At 43.3% G+C, this 24,312-nt stretch overlaps 1 protein-coding gene across 1 annotated transcript in view; it reads left to right on the top strand.

The window, feature by feature from the left end:
* The first annotated feature begins 3,102 nt into the window (after positions 1 to 3,102).
* Positions 3,103 to 24,312, top strand: part of PITPNB (phosphatidylinositol transfer protein beta) — a 624,814-nt gene continuing 603,604 nt past the window's right edge. The window contains exon 1 of the mRNA XM_085636212.1: positions 3,103 to 3,291. Within this exon, the coding sequence (XP_085492338.1) occupies positions 3,272 to 3,291 (20 nt within the window). The 5' untranslated portion in view covers positions 3,103 to 3,271. The remainder of the gene's footprint in view (positions 3,292 to 24,312) is intronic.

The raw sequence follows: 24,312 nt of genomic DNA, 5'->3' as shown, positions 1-24,312 counted from the left end.
AAAGCGATGGTGGTATCTTTCCAAGTGGCACATCTGGTTGGGCAGTATGACATTTTAAAGTACAACCAGGGATCCCCCTCCTTTATGTCAGATCCTGCTTATTTGTTGTTTCCGCAGAGTTTGGGGCAGGTTATCTGGCCCAAACTGGTGGGTTTGATGTTTGGTCGGGTAAATTGACCGAGTACAGCCATTTTCACTGGGTATATCTTGGCAAGTAGGAATGCCAGGCAAGATTTTAGCAAAGGCAGGTAGCAGTACTTATGGGGTATGTAATGTATTTCTCACTGGCAGGCCGCCAGGCAGGGGGACCATGTACCTGGGTCACTTACATCAGGCAGAGATGCCCAGTGGAACCATGTGGGGGACTGCACAGAACAGGATACTGCACAGGTTAGATGCCGGCGAATTGTGGCTGCACTACTGCAGATGGCAAAGTAAACCTAGACTGATTCACATGCGGGGTATGGTGGTGGTGGTGGTCGTCGTCCCACCTCTTTTCTCAGGATCACTCCCTGTCTAGTTTAGTGGTGCTATTTGTACCATCATTAGCACCAGCAGCGGCTCACAGGGGTAGCAGTAAAGCTTCCTTTTATTTCGCCTGGGATGAGAGCTGGCATTTCGCCTGGGATGAGAGCTTTGCAGCCAGAAACTGATTAGGCAAAGACATACCTGTGATGGTGAAACAGGCACTAAGCTGTAAAACCAGCTAAGTTTCAACATAATCCTGGTATACCGTCAGTGATAAACGTAAGGCCGTGGGCTACACACGAAAAGGCACTTTCTGTCAGCTGGTGCGGGTGTGTATCATTCCCAAGAGAGTGCGGGTTGCCTTGTTAGTGCTGATATGGAGGGGATGGAGCACTTATACGGACAACTACCCGAGCACATTTCGCAGTCATAGTGAAGGTTAAATTGATTATATTGTTGGCATGTTACCAGTTGCTTCAGTTAAGCAAAATTACCCTGGGAGTTGTCAGCGAACAGTCGGACTGCAACGTTGGTGGTTAGCCGGTTGGCAGGCCTTTTAGATGTGTGTTCTAGCTCAGGCATGTCCAAGTATGGGTTATGGTGCCTGAAGTCTGCCCTGTGATGCAAGTTCACAGGCAGGTGGAGAGGCAGAACTGAAAGGGGCTTGGGTTCGACCGCTGGTCACAGGTTCAGATCCTGGTCGGTCCACCTAGCAGTTCAGCTTTCTGAAGTCGTTGAAACAAGTACCATTGAGTCGAGTAACAAGAACATGTGCATTTTCTCCCGCCCTATAGCCTAGGCTGGCAGCTATACAGGTTGTGGAAGTTGTCATCCAACAAGGGTACTATGGTCCATAAGATTGGGGAAACCCCTGGGTTAAACACAAATGGGCTACAAAATATTAGAGAACACTTGGAATTCCCAGTATTCAAAAAAGAGACGTATTTATACTTTGGTTACCCTCTGGTTCACACTGTCCTGTCTGTTCCCTGGTATACTAGCAGATGTTTGGGAGAGCAAGGCGTCACCTAGGGTGGTGACTGACTGAATGCGATGGACATACTCCGACAAGTGCTATACACAGATAACTGGGTGAAAGAGGAAGTAAGGCGGGCTTGTTAACTCATACTTCCACCCGCATTGGCACTTCCTGGCAGGAGTGGCTTGTCAAAGGTATTGCTCTTCAGCCAGGCAATGTTAACATTGAACCAACACCTAACTATTGATTTTAGGTCATATCAGTCTAAAGTCCACGGGGAGTTTAGAAAGGATGGGGGCACCTGTCCAGAAGGGGCATGCTGGCCTCCGGTCCTGTTCGGGCTAAGACTTGTTTTGGCTGGACCTGGGAGAGGCCCGGTAATCAGCAGGATGTAGGTAAAGATGCCTACCTTGGTGGGGGGCCCTGGGTGTGACGGTGGCCACCCCCAGAGCTGTGGAGGAGTTATAGGGCGATCCAGAGTCTGCAAGGTACAGAAGGGTACTACATGCAGCAGCACATTAAGGGTGCTAAGCCAAGGATACCCAGGGATGTCTTAGCGGGTCCCCTGGAAGTACGACGGCGCCCTGTTAGTCCTACGGACGGTTGTGGGCCGGAGCAACCAGGGGCGGCCTGGAACGCTCCGTCCTACCTTCTGTGGGGCGTGAGTAAGTGCGTGGACTGGCGGTCCACTGATGGTAGGGGTGGCACCTCCCAAAATTGGTACCACCGATTGGCGACGGCCACGGTGTAATTTGGCTCATCAGGCGGGCAGGCGGCATAGGGGCTGGCCTGCCCTCGGATCGCCCGTAAAATAACCCACCATGTTGGCATATTTGTTATGCAAATAATCCTGCAGCAATTTTCTCCACTAACAAGGTGTCGTGTGGTTTATTTATGTATGTTGCTGTATGAGAACTGAGGTTGCCGATATTGGCACTATGACATGGCTGCTTACTCCGCCGACTTAACTTAGAGGTAGCTGAACCACAAGTCTTTTAACAGCGCGTCCTATCTGCTAAGGCAGCTGTTTCCACTGACTAGGGATGTTTTTAGATCAAGAGGATGCAGATTTAACTTCAGTCTAGATTCCATGACCAGGGATGCCGCAGGTGAGCTCTGGAGGAGGGAATGGAAGGAGCGCCTCCCCCATACCTTTGGTCAAAGGCTGCAACAATTACAGAGCGTGACGTCTCTCACTCTCTCTCTCTCTCTCTCTCTCTCTCTCCCCCTCCCTCCCCCTCCCTCTCCCTCGGTCTTGGAAGAAACAGCGCCGTCTTCATTCGTTCGTAAACACTTTAGCCATCTTGGAGAGGACATTTCATCAGAGAATTCTAAGGAACAGCAACTGAAAAACAACACGAGAGCAAAATCCTATACAAAAAAAGTCAATTTTCTAAAGCTATTTCTGGAAGAATATAAATATTTTGTTTAACTGTAGAAACACAAATATTTCTCGAATTTCCTCGTAAACTATTTTCATAAGAATATCTCAAATAGAATTCGACTTTCTGATGAATATATATATTTACAGAAAAATGCCCTTTTTCTATAATGTTTTAAATCGTAACCAAGTTTTTACATTTCAATATGGCCACCACGTTCGATAAACTTGTGACCTCTCCAGTCGAGTCCTATTTCTATTTCATATCTAAAACAGACCTGCCGGTTGCCCGCACGCCGCAGTCTCCAAAATCTGACAGTTCTACATCGACCAGCAGTCCTCTGTCCAATAATCGACTGCGGTGGGCGGGGCTGTTGAGTGCCGGAAAATACGCGTTGACGTAGGTGTCGCACAGCAGCAGCTGATGAGTTTGGGAAGTGGAGATGGTGCTGATTAAGGAATTGTGAGTCCCTTTCGCCGCTGTAAAGTGCTGAAACCTGGGGTGCAAGAAGGTCATATGGGACTATAGAATATGCCAGGGGTGGTATGTGCTGGGCGTTTTGGGGTTTATTGATATTGTGCTGACCTTGCACATAGCCACTGCGGATTGTAATGTACTTCTTCACCAGCACACATATATGCCTGGCTATTTACTCAGCATTTTGTTAACGGTACTGCAGATTTTATTTTGAAGCGTCCAGCTGTGTCATGGTGCAGTGAAAGACGCCTGTCATTATCAGTTGGTCATGGTTTTATTTCGACCGGAGGACTGTGGTGACGGCCTGTGGCCAGCATACACTGAAAGTCAATCTGTTCTGTTATGTGTGTAACTGCTTTGTTCATAGACATATTGTAGAGTGCATTGCCCCAGCTCTCTCCCATTTGCATCGGATCTACATTGCGTGGCTATGTCCCATGTACAGTGTCGTTGTTATGCTTGCAGGCTTATCCCCGCTATACATAGCTAAGGTGTCCTGTTAATAATTTTGCAGGTACATGGAGAAGCTTTTCCCCTTAATTAGTTAAGTAGGTTTGCACACTGGAAAGCCCTGTTATCCCTCAGAGTATTGTCTCGATTCTGTTGGGAGCGCATCGGCGCTACACAGCTACGCTTTCTCTACACGGGAATTCATGCTCATGCTCTGATCCGATGCTCGTGGTATCTTCTGAAGGTGCAAGCCCCAAGTCTCCCCTTGTGTAGTGGCCCTTATTAGGACGGCTATGTTCTAGATGTATTCGCTTTGGAGTGGGCGTCACTCCTATAATGCAGGCTATGCCTTTTGGTCTGTTCTGGAAGTTTAGAATGTGTCACCCGTATCAAAATCTCATCTCCATGAATGAAACCAAATGTCCCTCAAAATACTGATTACAAAAAAAAAATCCGGGTTGTTACTCCTGTAGTTGAATTTAGTGCTCCCTTGCAAGCACTGTAAAATTCACTTTTAATATGAGTGATTTGTACATAGAAATGGTAAAAATATGGTGGGCAGGTAGTAGGGATAGCACATGCAATTCGTCCCCTTTTTGACTGTTTATCAAACTCTTATTTGCAATCCTATTTTGTTGTAAAACACTATAAACACCCATCACATGTAAACAAATATGCATCATAAAACTGAAAATGTTGAGCAGCAATAAGTTGTAGTACTTATTCCGCAGTCATATCTTTAAGTACTATGAAATAATGTTCTATTGCACCCCTGGCCTTTCGAGTAGCCATTATAAGATTGCCTCCTGCCTATAGTTAAGAAAGCTGTGCACTAGGTTTTTCTTTAGCCACATGTCACTAATTGCTGTCTTTTAAAATATGTGGGGTTGTTTTTTAGATTTCTTGGCAGTTGGTGGTTGGACAGTAGGTTAGGACACACTGCAGGCGAGGGTTTTTAGTTACCATTGGCTATTATTTCAAACATTCAGTGTGGTCGTGTCAGGTCTATGAACATTCCAATGTTGTATCCCTAGACAGCTACAATAAATATTGTAATATTTTATTTTTATTTAATACAATACCTGCATTTGTTTTCATCTGTTTGACTGGCAAATAGTGCACCTGACTATCCGTGTTTGGATTTAAAAAATAGTTTATTTTGTGCTTTACAGTGATCTAGAAGGCAAAAAAGTATTTCATATTTGCAAGGTGAAGGAAAGGGTCATGCAAGAAATTTTGCTTTTGAGACCTGTACAGCAAGGCTCGATCTATGTCTAGAACATACTTCCTAGTGCCTGATCTGTAGTGCAAGAAAATAATGTCTTTCAAGAAACAATAAACAAAAGATTTTTGTTTGCGCTCTTCTTCATACTGCCCTTTCTATAACAGCTGCAGTCCTTTCTCTTCCTCGTAGTGATTTACACATCAGTACAGGTCCCAGCTGCATTCGGCACATGTAAAGCTACCCCTTTGTATCACTTTGTGCTTACTTATTTTTCTAAATGCATTGTAAAATTACACAGGTGGCATTTATAGAACATTAGTAAGCAAAAGGTAACGCAAGGTCAAGTGCATGTACTTTATCCTCTTTCATTTTAAATATTCTCTCAAACTTGAAGTGATAAATTAGACCACGTATCTATGGCCTTTGCATACTCTTCTGTCAAACACATTGTCTGATAAGTTGATCCTTTTTGTGTTGGGTTCATGCACAATTACATTTTCAAGCCTCTAACAATTTTTCATTTCTGATGCAAATATCTGTTCCACGAACATAAAGATTGAAGGGACCCCAATAGCCATAGCACACTTAACCCATGTATTATTTGCTATCAGGTCGGTCTTTAAACACCATGTCACTTCCTCAACATCCTTTTGGTATGACCCTACTCTTCTTGTCCATGGCCACAAGCACAGTTCGATAAACTTCTGATTGCTCCAGCTCTCTCCTAAGTGACCTGCAGAAGCTTCACTTATTATTTCATTACCTATTCATACGGCCAACTATTTGGGACCATTCTATCTTGTCAAAAGTCAACCTTTTACAAGCCCATAAATATGCTTCTGTATGACCTTATAACTGAAAAGCCTCCAATATATTTACTTCTCCTAGACATTCATTATTTACATAATACATTCAGCACAGACGGCTTATTTGTTTTGCCTGTCTATTGTTTGACATTCACCTGCTGTACATAAGCCCCTAAAATATCCTCTTCTTCTTTGCATGTTTTTATCTTCAGCTGTAGGTTCCTGTTACAAACAAGCATTGGCAAATCCAACAGTTGCCTCCGTTTTTTAAACAATCCTTGCCAAACGCAGTAGATCAGACTTGAAAATGAAAGACAGACCAGTCAGTTTGTCTTGGTACTAAAGAACCTTCCAACGTGATTTAAGTCCTTGCTGTAGGAGGCTGCAGTACCGTTGGCAGTTACTGTAGGTCCCTGGACTTGTAAAACAAATGTTTTCTGAGACAGGCTCCCTGGAATTGTCCTCTTATTCTTTAGGTAAGCAGGGTGTGGTAACCGAGGCTGTTACTCTTGCTAAAATCTATAGCTAATACCAGGCACTTCTATGTAGAAACAAGAAAGTGGGGAATGGAGAGAAAGTGACAGAGCATAGCATAGCGACTGAGGAAGTGAGGTGGAACAACAACATGCTCTGCCGTCTGCTAAAAGTAAAATGGTACAGCAATGTGCAGAAAGGAATAGAACTCTCAGACTCCAGTAGTGGAAGGATACAGCTCATCTATTCAAATCCTCAAATCCTTGACCCTGGAATTGGACACAAAATACTATCTATAGCAGGCTTTAGTACCGTATGTCGTTACTGGATTCAGAAACAAATATTTCCCTTAGCATGATGTAGTATTTTAGGTCTCCATTTTCAGCCAATTATTCTACCTCAAGTTTGTCTCTCTTAGTATCAATGTGAGTCCAGGTTTAATGTTGTAAATTCTCTGGCTGGCCATAAAAAAACAATTTTTCGGTTGGGATTGTGGTCACCAACTTTTTAAATATTCGGATCCAAAGAATGTGTGTCCATGCACATTCCTACACTATCCATTTTTTCTTGGCAACGAATGAAGGTGTGTGCCATCCACATGACCACGTTTTCCTTTATATTCCCCAAAATGTATTTCTCTGTGTGTGATTTGCATTGCAATAAATATAGTCCTATCTCCAAGTGCCTGATATGCGACCCGCTGTTGTATGTGAAGTAGCTTTGAGCATGCAAGGCTGTCTTGCGTTTCCTTAATGCAGTTGGGTAGGTAGTATGACCTTTTTAAGGTGTTATTTTTTATGAATCAAACATGATCCCTTATTGTCTGGGAACAATGGTTAACTTTTGTTGTTAATGATTTTGACCAGGTGCATCTCTGTTCACTCCTGGAGCTCTTGAGTCAGCTGATGTAACGGACTTGACAGTAACACATCGGTTGATTGGCTGCCAACCCATGGTTAAGACAGTGAGGGAGCTCAAATTGGTGGTACCAGGCAGTACAGAGATTGGTAGTATTTGAGGCATTACAAAACGTCTTAGAATAGGATTAAACCCCTTATCTTCTCAGGAAGAGAGTTGTACACTTTTGCAGCGACCTTTGCAATAGAGCTATATTGATCCTTTTTAGGGTTCGACCTTGCTATCGCGAAGCGATCGCAAAGCGAGACTATAGAGAGCGGGTTTGAAAAGTGCTCCCAAAAAGCGGATTGCATGGCTAGCACGCGCACAATCACGCGCATCGTGCCGCCATGCAATCAGCCTTTTGGGAGCACTTCAAAGGGTCCGCTCCCCCGCCTGGAATGCGCTCCCCCGCCCCCAAGCGCATGGTTCATTGCACGCATCCGTGTAATGTGCACGGCCGCTTTGTTTCCTGTGCCGTTTGTTCACCCGATCCTGTGGGATGACCACTTTCCACCAATGCTCTACTGCACAGTGTCCTGTGCAGTTTGCACTTTAACGTCGGATGTAGCTTTTCGGGGTTTCTGGTTCACGCTTGTGTCTTTTTGGCTATGTAAATCCCAGAGTAAAGTTCATTATCTTTTTCACCTATTCTTTATTTTCTGGTTTCGCATTTTGAACTTATTGAGTTTATGGCCGATTTATAACTTCTCTTAGGCGGGCCACACATTATTTTCGAATCCTTCCTGACCCGTAATCGAGACTATTGCTAGACGTAATCTGTTTTTTATTGTTAATATTTACCCATGAATATTAAATGAGTCACTGCAGAGATGTCATGTGGCCTGTAATGCTCATGTCCAGAGTAATAGCTTGCAAATAAGTTACTATCGTAACAAGGATTGTAGGTTGCATGTCAAGTCTGTGTTATAAAAAAAAAAAAAAAATACCTTTTGAAGTCAGTTGCTCACCACATGGGTAAAATAGTTTCCCATTCCTATCCGTATACTGTCCGGGTGCAGTGTTTTCACTACCCAGGCAGAATGGAAAGGTGCTTTTTAGGCGCTACCCCAGCCTTTCAACAATAAGTAACTTTTTCAAGCCATATGCTTCAATCTAGTGTCATCTGGACCCTTCCCTGGGGAATATTCGGGCAGCTTCCTACAGTGGCCTAAATACAACGCCGCCCTGTCCCGAGGATACAATCGTTCTGAAACCTTTTCATTTGAATCTCACTGAAAAGACATCCTGACTCTGTCCCTTTGTTATTTATCTTGTTATCATATATGTTTTGTAATGTACAATCATATCCTCTTTCAGCTGGTTGAGAGCTCTTGATACATCTAGTGAGTTTTCTACATTTATGCAACATACCACCAGAAACCAGTTTGTACACTTCCTGGCATGGGTCCTTTGCTTGCACCATACATTGTGAAATGGTGACATCTGTTAATCTGTTATTTGCAGTGATTAACAGATGTCACCATTTCACAATTTATGGTGCTCTTCTAGCGGACATGAGAAGGATGAAAGGCCGAGTTAGCCTAGCTGAGATCTGAACTTGTGACCTCCAGCAAGCTGCATGAGTTTACAGTGATTAGAAATGCCATAAGTGTGGTAGGAAGCGCTAAATAAAAACAAGATTCCTCCTGCTCCCCGCGTCCTCCTGCAACTCTTCCTCATGTATCCTGCATTGCTCTTCCCTTCTCCCTCTCTGTCCTCCACCCTCTTTCCTCCTCCCTCTAGTTTCTCCCTCTCCTCCCTCTGTCCTTTCCTCCTCAACCATTCTCCCTCTCACTTCTCTCCACCTCCTCCCTCTCTCTTACTCTGCCCCCTCCCCTCCTCTCCCCTTTTTCTCCTCCAGTTTTCTTTAGAGTCCTGAAAATGAGTCTAGTTAAATAACACCTTTTAAAATAATTCCCGAATGCTGTGTAAAGTGACAAACTGCCACGTGCACAGGGTTGCAAGGGCGCAGGAGAGCGGGCGGGTGATGCTAAGATAATGGGGGCAGAGGGGGCCACATGGAAACCGCTGAGGAGAAGCTGTCCGCAGGCGTTTCTAAAGGACTTTACTTTACCAGGGGCTGCATTAAGCTACAATTCACCCCCACTCACGATTGTGGGAGAACACTTTTTAGGTCTCGCCTGACCCAGCGCATGCGCTGGTCTGGCAAGACTTATTGAGAGGGCTCCAAAAAGTGCTACCAGGCCAGCCTAGAGCTACAGTGCATGTGCGCGGGCGCGCGCGCCGCGCTTTACCGCAATTACTTTCACTTTAGCGGCCGAACGGCTGCTTTGCATAGCCAATAGGTCTCGCTTTTGGGACCTTATAAGTATTTAGTTATGCAACTGTTGCATGGCTAAACACTTATAAGGTCCCAAAGGCGAGACCTATTGGCTATGCCAATGCTTGTTGTATATGCTATGCCGGCCAGTTCTGGATGGGGGAGCATATTTGAGGATTGCAGTAAGAAGTCTGTTGATTAATGCTCCCATGCTTCTACTTACAGATTGAAAAGGGTGCTGGAGGTTATGAAACATTTGATGCTCAGGTCACAAAAAATGTGCAAGCCGTTCATCTTAGATTTACACATCTATTTATGTAGATTTGTACACCCTTGGGTTTCAAAAGGAGTTTATCTTAAAATGTACGTTAGAGCTCCAGGGATCTTCTTATTTCCCATAGTCCTCATTTAAATTGTCTGCAGGCAAATAATCCTCAGGTGTAGAGCATGTAGTGTGTTTTTCTAAGTTGATAAATTCTTTCCCTCCTCACTCCATGAAAATAGTCTGAGATTTTGTGCTCTTACCGCTGTAATTGCTCACTTGCTTATTTTCACACTTTAAGTTAGCAGGTCAGTTAGGGTGCAAAGAACCATGTCAATGTTTGCAAATATGGAGTTTCCAGTTGCTGCCCTATGACCCTCCCATGGAATTCCATTTTCCAATCCCCTAACTAAGCTTATGCCCCTTGCAGATTGTCTTCACTTGCAAGTTTCCATCTGTGTTTTAAATTATCTACACATCCCGATGCTATGAACTTTTTGGACCCCTCCCTGTCGTGGGCACTTGGCCCACCCACACAAGTGAGGTATCATTTTTATCAGAAGACCTGGGGGGGAACACTGGGGGTAGGAAATTTGTGCCAACCCGGTGATCCCACAACTTTCTTCACACAGAAATGTAAGGAAAATTTGACTTTTTAGCTAAATTTGAGATTTACAGGGCATTCTGTGTAAGAAAACGGGGGTTTCTCGCGAGCTACACCTCCCTAGAATCCTCCTGGTGCCTAGTTTTCAGAAATGTCTGAGTTAGGTAGGCTTCCCTAGATGGCCGCGAACCCGGGACAAAAAATGCAGGTGCCCCCCTTTCAAAACCAGGTAGTTTTGTAATAGATAAGTTTGATATCTGCACAATAAGTTTTGGGCTCGTCCTTGTCACAGGCACTTGGCCCATCCACACAAGTGAGGTAGAATTTTTATCGGAAGACCTGGAGGGAACGCTGGGGGTAGGAAATTTGTGCCGACCCGGTGACCCCACAACTTTCCTCACACATAAATGTAAGGAAAATTTGACTTTTTAGCTAAATTTGAGATTTGCAGGGCATTCTGTGTAAGAAAACGGGGGTTTCTCTCGTGAGCTACTCCTCCCTAGAATCCTCCTGGTGCCTAGTTTTCAGAAATGTCTGAGTTAGGTATCTGCACAATACGTTTTGGGCTCTTCCCTGTCACAGGCACTTGGCCCATCCACACAAGTGAGGTAGCGTTTTTATCGGGAGACTTAGGGGAAAGCTGGGTAGTAGGAAATGTTTCCCGGCCCGGTGATCCCACAACTGTCCCACACAGAAGTTTAAGGAAAACATATTGTTGGACTTGGCCCTTTCTGCAGGGTCATCCCTGAACTTTTTGCTTTCCTCCTAGCCTTTTTTCTGACATGGTGCTGGTGGTTTTAGGACACTGGGCACTTTAACACTGCTGTCCAGTGTAAAGTGCGTGTTCTCTCTGTAATAAATATAGTAAGATTGGTCTACACCTGTTTGGCCTATTTAATTTACCCGTCAGTTCCTTGTCAAGTGGTATCTCATATACCCTGGTCTGGCAAATTAAATGAAACTGGTGGGCTTGCAGTGCTGATTGCGCCACCCACCAAAGTAGCCTTTAAAACCTATCCCAGGCCTCTGCCTTTGCAGGGCCTGTGCGCGCAGTGTTACTGCCGCTGTGACGTGGCACCGTGTGCCATGTCTGTGACCCCCCCACCCCCCTTTACTACATGTCAGTCACCCCTAAGGTAGGCCCTAGCTAGCCCTATGGGAAGGGTGTATTGTAGGTAAAAGGTAGGACATGTACCTTAAGTGTGGGACATGTCCTGGTAGTGACAAACCGCCATTTTGGTTTCTCACTGCTGTGAGCCTGCCCTCCCATAGGAATGCATTGGTGATTCCCTGATAAGTGTTTCAGTGGTAATTCCTGATATGAGAGGTACAGCGTGGTCAAGTTTGATATATTTGGAATAGTGATAATAAATGCTACTCAATGGTGTGCACAGATTTATTATAACTATTTTAGAAATGCCTTTTTTAGAAGTTGGCATTTCTTTGTGCTATGTGTCTGCCGCCTGATGTGGATTGCAGTCTGGCTTTGGAGTGGCAGGGTTTTGTCAGTTAGTCAAATTTACAATGGCTTCTGGGCACGTAAACCTTGTGGGATCCACACAAAATATACCTCCATAATATTCACTTAGTGACCAGTTTTCAAAGAGAGTATGCACTGACCAGGAAAAAGCAAAACTTTATTCAACACAGTCATACTTGTTGGATTTGGCACGAGAGTTAGTAAATGGTTCATAAACACTTTAGTCACCAACAACTTGACGAAATAAAATCCTCAAAAGTCATTGTTAATAATTTCAACATTAGACAAAGAACCACTGATTTACAGCTTATGAGCTGTAAAGCCACGTCAAGGCACCAACCGCTTTCGGTCCATTCACACGTGTTTCATGCGTCAGACACAGAAAACCATTCACACTGCCAGCTGCGGACCCAAAGCAATACAACACTTACATTTACAAACATTGCCATTCAAGGGCCTATCACTCTCATATGCCAACAGGACTAACTCGCCAATCCCACCACCAAGCATCAAAACATCCACATTCGCTGGAGGCATATTGTGGTGGGGTCCCAGCGCTCCCAACATGGGTGGGTGTGAGGACAACTTGGATCTGTCCTCAGGATTGAGGAAGAGGTACAGATTTTGGCCTGGTCCTCTTGGAAGGAGAACAGGAGAGTGCCAGGTGACATACGATTTAATATCAGTGTGTGCCCTCAGTCATAAATACAGAAACCACCTCTAATGTATCAAGCATCAAGTTTTTTTTGTGGTTTTCTGTGGTAGATTATCAGTCTAAAAAGGTATACCCATACCTTCTACTAGCAATGTCTGCACTTTTACACAGTTCGACTGAAATGACTCATTATATCATTGGAAACAATGCTGGTTTGTTATTTTGTTTTGACCGTCAGATGATCACAGATATCCTAGTAAAACTAATGGTGTGGAACTATAGCAAGGTCCTCAACTACACAGACAGGATCAAGTATGGCTGTGGAATCTTGCTCGTATGTTGGTCTGTCTTTGATGTTCATGCATTTCTGCTCTGGAACCCATCTCCATTTGTTCCGTGAAGTCATCCCATAACCAGCAACTTTATCCACTTCCTCTGAACAAGATGCTTTCCGTTTCCTTGTGTGAATTGTATGTGAAGATATTAACCTGGCACAAATTAATTTTTATATATTTGTGTTATTTGGAGTATTTCTTAGCATGGCATTGGCCTGACAGGTTGTTTAGCTCTTGCAGCTTATCTGTATTGTGCAGACGGACATGAGCCCATACGAACCCCATTAAACTACCCGACTACCACCTGTAAAAGTGCCTTCTGCACGTAGCATGTCTTGAAAGTGCTTTCGATTTTATAGCATGGAACGGAGGATACCATTATGCAATATCCTTTATTGCTTCCAGTCGCTGCAGCAAAGCAAATGACAGAATTTGTAACATTAGTACAATTCTAATAATTAATAAAACACCAGAACATGCAGGTCCCTTCCTTCGTTGTTGCTGCTGCTCAAAAGATAAGCAACATTTTAAGTTAAATAATTAAAACATTTATTTAAGAGGAGTGAAGCAAGTAAGGAATACTTTGAGATACTGAGTGTGTTAGATTGTATTTTAGGTTTGTATGGATGTTCAAGTGTGTTTTAGATTAGTTAATTAATTAAGGGAATTTACGTTTACAGTTACGATCTGTTAGTTTTGCTAAGAATTCTTAACATTGTTGGACTTCAAAATGGATTTAAGATTATCTTTTGCTAAGGCAGTTGTCATCTATTTATGAGTTTTGTTGATTGGGGTTGAGGTTAAATGTTTATATTGTCTTTTGAAATGGATGTGAACGTGTCAACAGCACAAGTGGGAGGTTCAAACTCTCACATCAATGATCTTCAAAAGACACATGGATCGCACAAGATGAAACAATCAGGGTTTTTCAAAACAGCTCTGATTGTTGAGGAAAGATTATTGGGAGCAACAAGCGCGTTGTATGCATGACATCAGACCTGCTTGGATAACAATATGGCTGGTTTGGGAGAAGCCATTTGGAGAGATTCAGCTACAATTTGTTTAAGCGATGATCAGTGCGTTGACAGTTTCATTTGAGGGCTTTGTTGTTCATATAAAATTATATAGATTTCGTTTTTGAGAACAAAATAGAAGTATACGTTAATAGAACTGGTGGGGTCGATCACTGACTACGGATTAAAAAAGAATAAGGGTGTTTATGGCTTAAGTTTTTGAGACAAACGTTGAGCAGAGGTTCAGCTTAATTGAAGGTGCAAATTATAGTGGATGAGTAGGCGAAAAAGGGAGTCTGAGGTGGATTCTTTAATGATTCCCAAGAAAAAGGGAAATATCAGAGAGGATATTTCAGCTAGCATAGTGATCAGTAATAAAGATCCATATAGTGTATTTGTCACTGTGAATGTGCAGAGACGAGGCCAATGTGTTTTGGCTAGGTACAATTATAGAAATAATAACTGAGAGTCCCGGAAAAAGGAGAGAATATAAACAGATGCTGAAATTGAGGGTACGTTTTATCTGATTCTTATTCAGAACAAGATGTTGCAGTTGTGAGCCACAAAGGAATATTAGAGGAGGGACATAAGTACTCAACATCCAAACTAGTAGAACCCTTTGTAAATTATCTATTCAATCTTTGCATGATTAAACATATATGTCCCCAGAATAGACACAATCTCCTTATGTTACCCAATGAGTAAGTTATTGGTTAAGAAGAGAGATTCGAAAGGAGATGAGATCATGCCCAAGACCTACTTTGGCATCAATTCTCTTTGAACTTGGATTTAAACCATAAGGTTTTGGTGTAAAGTAAAGAGAGAAGGGGTCTGTATAGAAGATTAAGGTCTTGTCAGGACTGACTGTTGAATGTGTTTGGGTTATTAGCAAAACATATTGATTTAGCAGAAGCCTTGTGAATGATAAAACCTGTGGAGACAGAAGTTACGCCATTGGGTCCAACGTGTGATATGTTTTTGGGAAATACTAACAGTGCTCTTTCAAATGAAGGAAGAGCATTCTTCTGAAAACTAACCTTAAGTTAAGTGAACTGGTGAGTAAATAGGGGATCCTTCTCCACAGAGATGTCTTTTTGGTAATGATTTTATTAAAGAAAAGGTAAAGTTTGTGAGGGCCTTTAGTTCTATTCAGAAACGCTTGAGGGACATTAAAGGCATATTCAGCAATAGGGTTTTTGCTAGGACTAGGAGAACAAAGGGTCAGTTTCCAGGCAGCATTACTAGATATTTTGTTTTTGTGGCCCATGGTTCAAGGACCCCCCCCCCCCACCCCTACACCACCTTTCGAATGCCACCTATTTGGATTTGGATCGAGATTAAAAAAAATAATGAACAGCACACCAGACCCATTGGGAACTCTACGAGAGTCGTGGGAAAGTGACCTGGGCACAATGGAAGACAATGACTGGACAGAGGCTATACAGAGCCCTAGGAAGGTTGCAATGCGAGCGCGATTTCGCCTTATACAATTAGAAATTCTTCATAGATCCTACACCTCAAAGACACTTCTCTACCGAATGGGCTGCTACAACACTGACGTATTTTTGAAGTAAAAAGGGGAACCAATTGAATTAGGAAAGGTTTATTGAAGATAGGTAACAGCAACCCCCAACAGCTGCCTCCTCACCACAGCTGTCCTGTCTCTGTGACTCCACAGACGGGCTTCACATAGTAGAACACCTGTTGCCAAGCTACAGCTGCTAGGTAACCATATGGAGACATCACCCAATAGAAATACATAAGATCACAACACCTATGTACCCGGGGGTGTGGAGAAACGGGCACTTTTTTCCACCCGCTATGGGCCTGCCCTAGTATTCAACAGTATTGGGAGAAAACCATACAAGTAATGACTGACGTAGTTGGCCAAGAGGTCCCAAGGGAGGCCAGATGAGACATACTATGTGTGGGAGATGAAGATAGATAGCCTAAATACACAACACTATGGATCAAGATAGCTGACATGGTATTCAAAAGAAACATAGCACGAGCGTGGGGGGCAACTTAACCACTGGGGGTTACTGAATGGAAGGAGGACCTCGACTGGTGCTGGGCGGCTGAAAAAGTGGTGTACCAAATCTCTGGATGCCAAAAGAAGTGGGATAAAATCTGGGGTAGATGGTTGGCCTGTAGCCAGCACTGAGATTCAGGCGATTGTAGAAGCATTGATGGGGGAACGCCAATCTAGTAACATTCCATAAGATGCTTCTACAGGATTAAGGAATTGGCTCAGGAGAAAGTTAAGCTGCAGCTATTACTGAGAAGAATCTGCTGTAGCAAGTTTATAATATAATAAAGACTGAACGTGTAAATGTTACGAATACGCCTATAACAATAATACTCAACTTTTGATTGAACACCTGTTTTGACAAGCTTATGTTCAAATAAAAAGATTTTTAAAAAAAAGTTTTTCCATCAAAAGCAAAGCTCTCAGGGAAGAGAATTCATGGGAGAAAGATATCAACAGGGAGCATCAAGTGAAGTGTCTATTTATACCTTTCACATACCCCTATACATTTTGTCGGTAGACCAGTACAATTTTATGGAAGATATCTGGAGATATTACAAGACCCATGGGTTTTAGAAACAGCCACTGGATACAGACTAGATTGTCTAGGCCATCAATATCAGAACTTGGTCCCAAGAAAGATTGTGTTCTCACACAAGGAAAGGATTTTAGTGGACAAAGAGGTAGATGATTTTCCAGTTTAAGAAGCAATTACTCAAGGTAGTGGATGGTACTGTAGGTTTTGTAAGCAACATTTTTTTGTTAGAAAAGATAGAGAAGGGAATGCACCCATTTCGAAATCTCATTGTGCTGAAGAATTGGGCTGTTTACTGCCATTTCGAGATGGGGAAGTTCATATTTTAAGGGCTATCTTATAAATGAACGATTGGATAACAGGGTTAGATATGAACGATGCTTATGTGACATTCCACGGTGGGGTCTTCACCAAAGAAAAGTTGCGGATGTTCAAGAGTTTTCCATTTGGTCTGTCTTTGGCACCTCCGTATTTTACCAAGGATTTGTATCTAGTAGATTCTTGGCTACGATTCAGGGGTGTAAGGTTGATGATTTGTGTGGACAACATATTAATTACAGGAGAAGAAGATTTTGGAATGCAAACTGACATTATGACTTTTTAGAGTCTCCTAATTTTGTTGACAACAGGAAGAAGTTGTGTTTGATACCGAACCTGAAGACTCGATTCCTTGGGTTTGTGATTCAAACAGTACTAGTGGATTAAAGAGATTGTGGAAGGAGTTCCGAAGAACTTCAGATTTGGAGGATATTTCTTTCAAAATGTTTTAGCAAAGATTGTTATTAATTATTCAGGCAGGGTTTCCATGGACTCTTTATTTTCAAACGTTATGTTATGTTATGTTATCAGGATTTGTAGAGCGCACAGCAGCCAATGAAGTTTATGGATAGTTTTTCTGGCCGAGCAAAATCTCGGCAGACCCACCAGAACTCTAGCAGCAGCGTTTTGAACGCGTTGATATCTTGAGAGTTCGGCCAGATTGGCTCCCAGCAGAAGAAAGCTAGCATAATCCAACCTAGACAAGATTGTAGCTTGTACAATAAGCTGTCTGGTGGGGGCATCGAAGAATTTAAGAATGGGTCTGAGTCTACGGAGAATCCCAAAACAGATAGCAGCAGTTTTCTTCGTTTGAGAGACGAAGCTAAGTTTTGAGTCCAACCAAACCCCTAAGTTTTTAACTTCGGTGACAGGAAGAGGAGTTGGACCAAGCTCAGACGGCCACCAATGGTCGCCCCAGAGGTGACTTTGACTGCCAACAATGAGAACCTCAGTTTTTTTGGCATTCAGTTGTAGGCAGTGATCTGTCATCCAGCGGGCCACTGCGCTGATACCCTCACGAAACTTGGCAGCCTCGAAGTTGGATGCCCCACTTATTGCAACCGCCAGCTGCGTGTCGTCAGCGTAGGACACCATAGTCAGGTTCCAACGTTTGGCGACAGCAGCCAGCGGCTGTACATAAAGATTGAAAAGAGTGGGGCTGAGGGCCGACCCCTGTGGGACATCTTGAGCAATAGGATAAGGTTGAGAATGAAAAGGAGGGGTGACAACCCTAAATGTACGACCAGATAGAAATGATCGAAACCATTCGAGTGCTGTATTATCGACGCCAGCCTCAAACAGACATTTCAGTAAAATAGCATGAGAGACGGTGTCGAACGCGACACTGAGATCTAAAAGCACCAGTGCCGCCGTTCGACCAGAGTCCGCCAAAGAACGTAGATGGTCGACCATTGAAAGCAACGCCGTCTCAGTGCTATGGCCAGGTCGAAAACCATTCTGCGAAGGGTCTAAGATATTGGCCGAATGGAGATGGTTGGATAAGATGGTATTGACGTGGGCCTCAGTCAGTTTTGCCACCCACGGCAAAAGAGATATGGGGCGGTAGTTCTCTAATTTTAATGGATCCAGGGTAGGATATAGAATAATGATAGCTCATTTAAGGAAAGGAAGGAGGAAGTCTGAGAAGATAAAATTGATTTAGGAGATAAGGGAGGAGTAGTAGTGGTGGCTTTAGCATGTGAACTTGGATGTGAGGCTCGTAATGGCAGAGCAATATTTGGTGAAGAACCAGGTATTGTGAAAGTCAGGTGCAAACTTGCAAGGTTAGATTTGCTACAAAGAACTTAAATCTCTACAGATCAGCTATAGCTGTAGGTTACAAGTTAGTTAATGAAATGTCAGTAGGTCAGGACTTGGTTGTAAGGAAGGCTATAGGAGGCATGAGGGTGATGAAACCCCTCAGACGCAAAACATTTGTCATTGTGGGATGTGACCATGGTGTTGAATTTTGTGGAAAGATGGGATGACAGCAAGTGTTTGGATTTGAAGAGATGCTAATGGAAGATGACCATGCTACTCTGTTAAGTCTCTCTTAGGAACACAACTCATTTGAAAGTATTGGATGTAAGCAGCCAGAAGGGGTCTGTTTTTATATAAAAAGAACTAAGACACCTTCTAGAACAATTTTTTTATCCTTACTTTCAAGATAACTTGAGTCTTTGTGTGGTCAGTTCAAAACTGTATTAGAGAAAAGAACGGTGGTATTGAGAGGTACTGGAATTTCTCAGTTGTTAATCTCTTACAAGCACCCTCACAGGCCAGTGCCTGCCCCGACTCTTGTGAGATGGGTAAGAGAGGTTATGAAAGAGGCTGGTGTGAGAGGGAGTCATTTTGGGGAATATTCTGTAATGGGAGCTTTGATTTCAAAGCTTTTGTAATTGGGGTTAGTTTGCAAGATAATTTACGATCTGCATGAATGGTGAATGATCCTCTGTTCAGTGTTTTAAACCAGTGATAAATGCAATAGTTAATGTTTTTGGCTTGCATATTAGCCTCAATGTCTTCCATAATATGTAGATTTTTGACTACTAGGTAGGCTAAAAAATCAGGATATATCAAAGACACGGAGGCTAAGATTACCTCGCCACTATGAACTGCCCTGATGGTAAATTTGTTTTTAATTTCAGATTTAGATTAAATGAATCTTCAGAAGTGGATCCAAATGGAGACCCTTGTAGATCATCTTTGGAGTTCTCAAAAGTCTTATGTTAGTTATATTTGTGACGTTACCTTATTCGCAGCATTTAACGGAAGACCTGCACATTGGGGTGTTTTATTATTTCTTAGAAGTTTACTAAGGTTCCACATTATTTATTTTGTTGCTGCTGTGAGGGGGAACAGTAAAGAATATTGCAAAATTGGTAAAATCCATGTCTTTAATAAGATTTTTTTGTCCAGCTTGATGTAGGAAATTTAAATGATTTGCATCAATTACACATGAAGAAAGGAAATAATTGATGTTTTAATTTTTTTTTTAGTATATAGTTTCCTTTAGAGGATATTTTGAGCCACTTGGTGGAAAACAGTGGTGTAGTGCATTTCACTTCAGACTTGGATCCGTTCACCAAGGGACAAATATTTTTTATTTCATCTTCTGCCAATTTCTGCTTTAAATCTTGCAGGCTGCTTGAACATTTCGTTGTAATATTCCAGGATGGCATTATCTGTTATGGTGGGGCGTTAATTCACTTGCATTTTCACTATAAAAAGGCATGTGGGTATTGTTATTTTACATATAAAATGCATATTTAGGATTGCAGTGTGGAAAAATGCTCAGCTTGTAATAAGAAAACAATATCTAAAAGGCTTGCATAAGCAGCTCTTTCGTATCCGGTTTCACCCGGTCAGCTGCCATACATTGTCAGCTGCAAGTAACAGTTACAATTGTTTTTCAAAGATTGCAAATTAGCTGGCACAGTTTCAGCTCATTCATCCTGTTATTACTTTTGACGTAGCCTGAACTTGTTTTTGCTGAAATGAAAGGGGGATTTGTGTAGAAGTGTGGATAACGTGGCTGTCTACATGGATCTAGATCTTCCTCCTTTTTGTTTTGTGCCTGGTAACCACACAATGGGAGAGCTGCAGTCTTTAATTGTCCCACACAGGTTTTCTCCAAGGCTTTTACTTTAAACTTGCTCCACGTGGAACTCCTGCTGATTCCTGGTCAGGTCATGAAATCAGCTACTGATTTTATTTTTTTATCTTTCTTTTTTTATTATATTTTGTTAATGGTTTTCAACAAACAATATAACAGTGCAGATCTATGTCCGCTTCTTGATAACGCATACAATATCTTTTACATAGTTGCACCACTTCCACTAACAAATATGCCTTCCTTATCACTCGCCGTCTCAATTTTGTGTATACTGTGGAGACTTTAGTTATTTTATGTTTTATAATATTCAGATGGAGTGGATCTGTGATACATCCGTATAGTGGATCGTGAGAAGATCGTGGCAGCTGTTATTAACAGCCATGTCGGACGTGGGTCTGGCCTGCTTTCTGTTCCTTAGCCTCCCCCTCTGTTCGTGTCAGTATGTACTGTTATCAGCTCCCAATAGAGGGCATGCCCCATCATGCGTGGCCAAATCAGTCGGGTTTCATTTTTCACTTCCAATTTAATAATGTAGCCATCCCATACTGTGGCATCCGGTGCCCTCCACTCCTCTCTGTCGATTTTGTGTCATGGTGTCTGCAACCCCCTTTATGTAGGTCACACAGCCAGCTATCTACATCTGGTGACTGCCTAGCTCTCCTTGCCATAGCTATTTGCCTCTTGCATAGTAGAAAGGCTAGATCAACAAACCTGCACATGTGTTTGTCATTTGTTGCTTTTGGCATTAGCCCGAGAAGGCACAGTTCGGGACGCCCCTCATGATCTGGTCCACCAAGTCAGACACCATTTTTGTCACTGTTCCCCACATCGGACATATCCTCGGGCAAGTCCAGACCATATAGTAGAATCAGCCCCTGGTTGTTGGGATCTCTGGCTCGGCACTGTATACGTTTCGGGGTGAGGTAAGTCTAGTGGAGATAGTTAAATTGCGTCTACTGAAATCCCTGGTTCTACAAAACTGTTTGACCTGTCCTCTAATTTTCTGCCACTGTTTGTCAAGAATTTCATACCCTAGATCAGTTTCCCTTGTTGCTTTGGATATTGGACAAGCATTGAAGATCTTTGCATTAAGTAAGTTGTAATGGCTCTTTGTACCGTAGCGTGAAATAGGACCCCCTGAGGGGGGGGGCTAAAGTTTGCGATTCCGTGTGTCCCTGTCACCATTGGGACCTAACTGCATGCATTATTGCTTTGTATGTAATGAAATGGCCTGCAGCCATGCCAAATGTCTTGAGGCGCATGCAATCCCATTGGTGTATAGGTCTCAGCGGGGCATCTTTTTTTCAGACATAGCCCACAGATCTAGAAGTGGGGGGTAGGGATCTACTTATGTGTAGGTATTTTAGCCAACATTTTCTCGCTGTTCTTAATAGGGTGGTTTCATTGTCTAAACGTACGATCAGGGTCATTATCCATGCCAGGATCGATTCGTGTTCGTTTCAGCTATCTCCAAACAAGGCCTCTTGCCCAACCATCGCAGCGGCCATTGTAATTGTGCTGCAGCATAATACAACTCTTAATCAGTGGTGCCTAGGCCACCTTCTAGTGGGCGTTGTATCTAATTTAAATCAGCTTGTTTTCTTCCATTCCTTCATGTTAAGTCTGATGGTACTCCACTTAGAGACTTAAATAAAGAGCTGAGAAGGAGTACTGGCAGTGCAGCCTGGGCAGTATCTGCATTTTGGCAATTTCCACCCAGCCCATTAGGGTTAGTGGGGGAGTTGTTCAAAACGCCATGCAATATATCTGTATCTATATCTATATATCCTGTTTTCTAGCGCCACGCCCCGTTGTGCGTTATGTATAGGCCTCATCTGAGTCAGGCCCGATTTGATCCAGTTTACCTTAAGGCCAAACATGTCCTCGTATGTCTCCATTAGTACTGGGAGGGACTCGCGTGCCTGACGTAAGTACATCAATGCATCATCTGCATATAAAGATATTACATGCCATCTACCAAATGCTCGTAGGTCCCAGTCTTAAGCTCAAGCTGGAAACCTACACACTAGGGGTCCAATAGCTCAAGAAAATATCAGCAGGGTGAGAGGACAGGTCTTTCATGTATCCCGTTGTAAGTCAAGACGATCTGAGATAGTCTGTCCCGATCTCACTCTGGCTGATGGCTTGTTGTTGCATAGTGTTTTAATCCAACTGTGGAATATTGGCCCGAATTCCATCTCCTTGAGCAGTTCCAGTAGGCACAACCATCCGAGTGTATCAAATGCCTTTTTGATATCCAGGGACACTGCCAAGCAGTCCTCGGAGGCCAGCTCACCAACGCGCATCAAGCTCAGCGGGCAGCAAATATTGAGAAAGGTACTCCTCTCCTGGATGAAACCATTTTGATCCTCATGGACCAAGGTACCTAGTATGGGCACTAGCCAGTTTGCCAGTATTATACTTGGTAGTTTGTAGTCTAGTTTGAGGAGGGACAGTGGCCATTATTATCGTACATCGGTTGATTCCTGTCCAGGTTTGGTAAGCACCACTATCAGTGCCTGCCTCATGGAGTCCAGCGGTATGCCTACTGTCCTCGCTTCCTCATAGACTTGCTGTAGTTTCAGTGTTACATGTGCACTGTATGTGGCATAGAATTATATGGGAAGCCAGTCCATCCCCAGCGTTTTATTTCTTGCCATTTGTCGGATTGCCATGTGACTCTCCTCTGCTTGGAGAGGCATCTCTACTTCACTGTGTTGCATAGGATAACGTTTGGGGATCAAGGTTTCTTGGGTGTATTTACATATACATGTGGTGATGTTCGAGGTGGAGTCTCTGTCCAGCTTAGTGTAGTAGTTGGCAAAGGAAGTGGGTGTTAGCCATGGGGCCCACCAACATGCTAAAGGCTCCAATCCATATTTGAACTATTTCCCCCCCACGCCAAGAGCCACACCGGTAAGGGGCCCGCCCTATCTCATTCTCTGTGTTGTTTAGCTATGTATTCTCAGTAATCAAGCTTTTTTAGTCTGTTTGTTAGGTCATGTTGTTGCTTGCATAGTTCGTGAAGACGTTTCACCTGGTCACTTACTGTAGTGAAGTTGTTTTCATCAGGCACATGGGCTAAACAATGTCTAGGATCTCCCTATGTAGTGTACGCTTAACCCCCATGACGTGCTGAAACAATGGCTCCTCACTACTGCCTTGAACACTGCCTATTCCTTTGCTCCAGTGGAAATCTACCCTAATGTTCTCAGTAAAGTATTGTGTTATATGTGTCCCTGTGCTCTTGCGGAATGGTGCATACTACAACGCCACTGTGCACAGTTGCAAGGTCGGGACTTACGCCCTGCTTCTACCCATCGTATTACGATCTTCAGTGGACAGTGATCTGAGATCATGCGGGCCAGGTATTCTGATTCAGTCACTTAAGAGCACAGCAGTGCCCCCTCCCAAAAATGCCTAGACACCTGTGCAGCTGATGTATCATCGAGTAGTGCGAATGTTCTCTCTTTGCGGGAAGTACTGTCCTCCATATCTCATGTACCTGTCTGCTCTCTATCCAGCTCTGAAATGCAGTGTTATTCTACAGCATGTGGCGTTGACATGGGTGGGGTGGAACGGTTTAGCTCCGAATCCAGAATGCAGTTAATGTCCCCTCCACACTAGCTTGGGGTCTGTAGGTTATGTGTGATGGCCGGGGTAGGTTGGTCTAAAAAGCTTGAGTAGTTTGTATTTGGAGTGTAAATTGCCAAGATATTCTTCGTCCATTCACCACTACATATTTACCCTCTGGATCTATTCTGCATGTGTCCTGAACAAAGGGGACCCTCAGAATTAGCCATATCAGCACTCTACAGGCATATGTTGGGTAGGTTGTGCCATACACTTGTCCCCATCATCTCTTACGGAGCTCTGCTTGCACTAGGTGTGTTCCCTGTAAGTAGGAAGCTTGTATGTGTCTGCGTTTTAGATATGCATGCACTGTATAGCGTCAGGGCGTCGCTGTGCCCCATATATTCTACGTCATGATGTTATAGGAAGGGTCATGGGTTCTGTTAGCCT

Source organism: Triturus cristatus, chromosome 11, assembly GCF_964204655.1.
Source record: "Triturus cristatus chromosome 11, aTriCri1.1, whole genome shotgun sequence".
Classification (NCBI taxonomy): domain Eukaryota; kingdom Metazoa; phylum Chordata; class Amphibia; order Caudata; family Salamandridae; genus Triturus; species Triturus cristatus.
The sequence above is the reverse complement of the archived record's forward strand: the minus strand, read 5'-3'. Positions and strand labels throughout refer to the sequence as shown.